This window comes from Sturnira hondurensis, unplaced genomic scaffold (genome assembly GCF_014824575.4).
Source record: "Sturnira hondurensis isolate 20B ecotype Veracruz unplaced genomic scaffold, ASM1482457v3 Scaffold0024416, whole genome shotgun sequence".
Classification (NCBI taxonomy): Eukaryota; Metazoa; Chordata; class Mammalia; order Chiroptera; family Phyllostomidae; genus Sturnira; species Sturnira hondurensis.
This window is the reverse complement of record NW_028097047.1, coordinates 49,280-55,845: the sequence shown is the minus strand read 5'-3', so window position 1 is coordinate 55,845 and position 6,566 is coordinate 49,280. Positions and strand designations below refer to the sequence as shown.

Here is a 6,566-nt window from a genome sequence, read left to right as displayed (position 1 = left end):
AGTTGAGGGTTTAGGACAAAGAGTCCCTCAGTGAAGGTTTGTTGAATAAATATTAAGGTCCAAGGAGTATAACTATGAAACCCAAAGTTCTTCTACCACTGGGGCAACATGGAGCAGATATGAAAGCTGTCGTTTCCCTCAGATTAGGTGAGGACGCTTTCCCTCTCATGCTACTTTCTCCCTCCTCTCTGTCCTGCTTCTCCTTTAAGGTACCTAGTACCTGTCTGACTATCACCTAACGTGCCCGTGTTGTCACAGGCAAAGAAGAGAAGAGCAAGGGTGGGGGGGACACAAAGACTCAGATGACATCACTCCTGCAGGTTCCGAATCATCAGTGGCAGAGGCTACAGTTTCTAAAAAGAAAAACAAGTGGCAGACTTCACAGTAGTTCCTTTACATTCACAGAGTATTTGAATTTCTTGGAAGGCCTTCCACACAGCACAATCACACATACTTTTACTTAGATCTCAACTTCCAAGGAGCAAAGATGTTTGTTTTGTGGTATTTCTGCCTCTGATTTGCTATCACAGGAGTCCTCAACTCAGGTGATTTTGGCCCCTGGGACATTTTCAATGTTTAGAGATGTTTCTCAGTTGTCACAACTGGAGGGGGTGCCTGCACCGGTAGCATCTGGTGGGCAGAAGCCAGGAACGCTGCCCTGTCTCCTGCAGTGCACACAACAGCCTCCCCGCAAGGCAGAATCACACAGCTCCAAACGTCAGCAGGGCTGAGGTTGGGAAATCGGCACTGAAAGAATGTAGGAAGGAAAACAAGGCAGGATTGACTCTTATGAGGTGTTTTCAACCTAAAATTCTAGAGTCATAAATGACTGGTTTCTTGGTTCAGGAAGGATGCTCAAAGCATAGTTAAGCCTGGCTGTCTGTAGAGGGTGCAGTGGTTGAAAGAGGATCCTCCACCTGCTTGCTCTGTAAATGATCTTTCCCCACAGAGCACAAGGGGGCGCCAGAACCCCACCTCACTGCTGTGCCCTCACACTGCCTCAGTCCACACTGGAAAAGAGAAACACTAAGCAGGTGTGACAGTCACGGAAGCTCCTGTCCTGCAGAACGCAGTCAGCTAGGGGAGAAAATAAAAATCATGTCTGTCACAGTTTGCGCAATGCCTGGCGCAACGCCATGTTATTGTCCAGGCTGAATTATTTTTAGAGCCAAGTGAAGAGAGTCCTGTCCTACCCGTCTTCTCTTCGGTGCTCAGAGGCTGCTCTGAGGACTTTCCCATTTAAACAGCAAAACTGTGCCCATTTAAAAGCAGACCCCGATTCAGCCCTACTCAGGGGAGATTTACCCACTGAAGGGTAAACCAAATTCACAGGTCCATGAAAATGGACCTCCCACGCACTGATGACAGAAATGTCATTGTCATTGCTTCGTCTCTGCCGTCACCCACAGTCTGGATGCTGCATGAGTGCAAGGCTCCAAGTCCACCCCCCAGAAAGATGAGGCCCAGGAGGCCCGTGTGGCAGACGGAAACCTGCCCGGAATCTGAAAAGGGGATGCCATTCACCCACTACTCTGAAGCCTCACAGCTAAAACCAGGACCACTGCTCGGGTCTTTTATCTGCAGTTGTGCAGGAGCCTCCGGGGTGTTTGTCATCCTACAAACTGTTCAGAGACATTCTGGGAGAAGAGTCTTAGGTCAGAGGTTTTGAACTTTTCATTAATTGCCCCCAATGGACTTGTGGTTATGAAAGATTTTCTCTATCAAATTGCATGTTAAAAATAATGTGTTCCATAGATGTGACTGTTCATCCAGATCTTATTCAAAGATCAGTCCTTTTAAGAGGGTTCATAACATGAAATACACAAATCACTACTGCAGTTGTGATGCTTAGAAGCAACAAAGTTAAAGTAATTGTATAGCAATGCTTTTTGCTACTGGTCATGAATTCTGGCCATCTTTCTGTATATATTTGGCAGCTTTCTTTATATATTCATGTGCCCTGACTGGGAATCGAACTGCAATATAATTTGAATTTCAAAAAGCCAAACTTGTGCCCTGGCTGGCGTAGCTCAGTGGATTGAGTGCGGGCCTGCGAACCATACGATTGCGGTTCGATTGCGGTCAGGGCACATGCCTGGGTTGCGGGCCAGTTCCCAGTAGGGGACTCACAAGAGGCTACTATACACTGATACTTCTCTCCTTCTCTCCTTCCCTTCCCCTCTAAAGATAAATAAATAAAATTTAAAAAATAAAATAAAAAGCCAAACTTGCAATTCTCCCTCCGGGAATTTATCCAAAGTAATCTGAAACACTAACTCCAAAGTGTATGTGCACCCCTATGTTCATTGCAGTGTTATTTACAATCACCAAGATTTGGAAGCAAGCCAAGTGTCCATCCGTAGATGAATGGATAAAACAGCCATGGTACATATTTACACAATGGAACACTACTCGACTCTAAAAAAAAAAATTTTACCCTTTGTGACAGCATGGTTGGACCTGGAGAACATTGTGCTAAGTGAAATAAACCAGTCAGAGAAAGACAAGCACCACAGGATTTCATTTCTATGTGGAATCTAATGAACAAACCGAAATAACAAGCAAATAAATAGAACAATTAAAAATCAAACTTGCTTTCAAGAGTCTAAAAATTGACAGAATTTTAGGGTTAGGAAGAACTTGGAGATCATATAATCTAAACTCCCTCAAATTTTCACTTGAAAAAAATAACCTTTTTAGACCTTAAATGACTTGAAATCATTTGCAGCCATAATGCCCAGTCTTCCCAGTTTCCAATTCAGAGCTCATTCCCCCACACTCCCTGTGGTGAGCCATGCACTATTTTAGTATATAAAATAAGTAGTTAGAAAGAAATATAATTATGTAAGCCAGATTTCAAATTTGTTTAACCAAAATCCATAGTAAAAACTCTTTGAAATGATGACCCAGGACCCACTCACAAGTGAACACAACATTTATGAAACAAAATTTACCCTTACTGCATAATGCAATATTCACTTCCACTGAGTTGTTTCATGAGCAACAACAGGTTGCCTCTCAAAGTTTAAGAAACAATAATCGCACCCATCGCGCCCTGGCCGCACCAACTTTGTGACTGGGCCCTCTCAGGGAACTGTCTAGTGTGTCCCCCCCGCTGACCGTCGCTGCTGCTCCCTGCAGACGAGGGTGCCGGCCCAGCGGCGTGTCCCACAGCCCGCGCTCCGTGGGGCCTGGTGAAGCGCATCTGCGCATCGCTGCGTCAGACTGCGGACAGCATCGCTGAGCTTCTGTCCCTGGGCGGCAGTGGCCAGAATAAAAGAAACGGGAAGGAGCCTTCACAACCCCCCGTCTTTCTCTGCCTCTCTTCCTCTGTAAGCTTTCCTCTCGCTGTGGAGAAGGTGCGCATTCCGGGCAGGGAAGCAATGAGGACAGCACCTGGGTTAGAAGTGAACAACATGCTGGGTCTTTTTCACTTTTCTCTGGGGGTTTAACATGGAACTGAGGAAATCACTAGATGTGATTACTAGATGTGACAAGATGTGAGTACATGTGACAAGCAAGGGTTTTCGAGAAGCAGTCAGTGACAGAGGTCCCTGAGGAATTCCTGAACATCGCTCACAAAAGCAGGGGTGGCAGAGACCACAGTGGCCTCAGAGACATTAATCCTCACCTCCAGTCTGTGTCTTTGGAAATCTCTGCATATTCTCTTTCCTTTGTCATAACTTTAGTGAGTTCACAAGACAGTGCGAAGTAAAACGAGGTGAAACTCACCCTCTGAATCCCTCTACTGCTCACAATTATTCTGGTTTCTCCTGCTTCATCCCACCAACGCGAGCTGAGTGCCAACTGTGTACCAAAGCAGATGCCTGAGACTTCGAGTGACACACTGCTGGCTGGGCAAGCCAGGCCTGGTCTGCCTTTACAGAGGGTTACAATCTAGGGCAGACCATAAAAAAGATCCTTTCTATTCTTTTGTCATGTTAATCCATTCTTTCTCACTGTTTCTTATGCAGTAAATGATGGATGTTTTAAAAATTGGGTTGAGAGAGAGAAACATGGATGTGCGGTTCCACTACGGATGCGTCATTGGCAGGAACCCACGGCCTTGGCCGTCAGGACGGCTTTCCAAGCAGCTGAGCTGCCGCCGGCCAGGGCTCGGACATGACAGACTCGTGCAGATTCCGGCTTCTTCCTACCCTGAAGGGTGTTGGTAAAACTCAGAATAGGGAGTATCGGCACAGTTCTCTGACACCTGAGTACATTCTTTGAGCTGGAAAGGGCTGTACCGGGACACACATACCTTGAAGTACACAGTCCCCTTCTCTTTGACAATGGCAGCCTGCTCCAGTTTTTCTTTGGTGTCCATCTCCCAGGATTCCTTGGCCTGTTGTGTACATTTGTGACAATGGTTAGGTGAACAGAGGAGGGAAAAGTGTCAGCCGATGCCCATGAGAACACACGGTGGCCCCTGTGACGATGCCCACACCTCGGACACACTGGCTTGTGAAAGTGTGCCCTCACAACGTCATCGCCAGGCTAAAGCTCACTGTCCACAGACAAAGCTGCAGCTGGACCCCACGGTTCGGGAGAGAGGAGCCCACAAAAATGCGGGGAGTGACACGGACCCCCGGAGACGGCTGAGCGGTGCGTCCCTACAGTTATGAGGGGAGGCCACGCGATGAGAGCTGCATCCCTCTTCCCTCCCGTGACTTCTCCCCTGAACGGCGAGGACAACTGGGGCTGGTGGTTTCTCTCAAGCCTCCATCTTCCGACTCTGACGTGGGAACGCCAAAGCAGGCAAGCCACAGTTGTGTGTTCGTGAGGATTTTTAAAGTTCCAGGTCACGCAGTTGTCTCTTCCTCTGATGCAACCACGCATAACAGAGCCTCCAGGCTGCATCGACCTGCAGATGTGCACTCGGGGAATTTTTCAAGTAAAGCATAATTGAGAGAGTGAAGCCAATGCAAACACATCATTTCAAAGCCATACATACATGATTCCACGATTACCTGCCACACTGTGTTACTGTATTATTATTCTCCCCCATTAAAGACACAAATCCAGAGACAACTGTGCTTTCAGTATGAACCCCTGGATCTAGAAAGATACCAGACTCCACAGAACAATCTGGGGCTCCTTAAGGAAAATGACAAGCCTATGTCAGAGCTATTTACTGCATAGGAATTAAGAAGCTGAAGTGAGTAACTATAAAATTCTCTTTAGTCTAAAGACTGTGAGTGGTGTATTCCTTCAAAGTGAATAATAAGACAGTTACTAGGCTTTCCGGCAACCCCATGTGGCTTCTTATCAAATTAGCTCTCTTATTTGAAAATCTAGTAACAAGGTTCTTTTGCTCTTTAATATTATGTTCACTCTTTATGGAGTATTAAAGTATTCTTAAAATGAGGCAGAAAATGAAATTAAGTTCCCTCCAAGATCACACAGCTTCACATGGGTTCAAACGAAGCCAGTGGTGTCACATGGAACAGACAAACCGCTGGTGCGGTGACAGGGGCAATGCCAGTGAGAGGTGCCACGCAGGCAGTGCCCACAGGGCCACGGTGGAAGGGGCAGGGAGTGACTTCATTATGAGAACAGGAAAGTCAAAGGTCCAAATACCCATGTGCACTAATGATGCTTCTCTCTCTCCAGCAACAACACTGTGCTGGGGAGACAGCTTTGGAGGGTCAGGGTAGAGCCAGCAGCTGTCAGAAGAGGTGCCGTGACAGCCAGCGATGGTGACGAAGACAGCACGCTTGTTGTGGGAATAGGAAGAGTGAGGGGTGTGGAAGGAAGCTCCCAAAGCCGAACCCCCTGCCTTTCTCAGCCCAAACTTGCAGGCCTGCATGACAATGCTTTCTTTTCTGGACCTAATAAAATATCAACAGTCCTGTTTCCAGACCAAAGTTTAATGTACAGAACCTGGAGGGGGCACTGCGGGGATAAGACAGGCAAACAAAATGCCGTCCCTGAGGCTCTTGGGGACGGGTGGGCTTTGGTATCGACACACAGGGGACTTAGCTGGACACAGCAGAATGCCTCGCTCGGGCACATGCTTCCTGTCTGTCTGGTGAGGGTGCCGCTGGGAGCTTCTGGAGGCAGGTCTGAGACGGCGACACACTCACAGAGGTGTGCCCTTCCTGGAACTCAAGGCAACTGACCAACTCTCCTGTTTTCCTACTTGGACAGGTATGAACAGAACAGGCCTGGGGTCAGCAGGTTTGTCTCTTGTGCTCTGAGTCACAAAGCTGGTGGCCCGTGAAGCCTGGCCCTTTTGGATAACAACTTGCAGCCACAGTGGAGGCCTCCTCACCACTCCTGAGAGGGTGCGACCCAGTCGGCCTGGAAACCTGCACCCCTACCCCAGGAGCTGCTTGGCAGGACGTGAACCTTTTTGTTTTCTACTGAGGGAAAAGCACAGAAAGAACAAGTCTTGGGAAAAACAAGGGGACAAGTCTTGGGTTCTCCCCACCCCCAGAAAAGGAGGCTGAGCCACAGGGACAGAGTGAGAGCGCCCAGCGCCTTGGCTGTGCGTCAGCTGTGCTGCGTCTGTGGTCCCCACTCCAGGAGCGTCAGCGACCAGACAGGAGAGTGGCATGCAAATA

The 6,566-nt window shown here is 48.0% G+C and overlaps 1 protein-coding gene across 1 annotated transcript in view; it reads right to left on the bottom strand.

The window, feature by feature from the left end:
- Window positions 1–5,869: 5,869 nt before the first annotated feature.
- LOC118981732 (HLA class II histocompatibility antigen, DP alpha 1 chain-like) overlaps window positions 5,870–6,566 on the bottom strand; it is a gene marked incomplete at its 5' end in the record, with an annotated part of 6,975 nt that continues 6,278 nt past the window's right edge. The window contains 1 exon segment of the mRNA XM_037038553.1: window positions 5,870–5,895. Coding sequence (XP_036894448.1) covers window positions 5,870–5,895 — 26 coding nt within the window.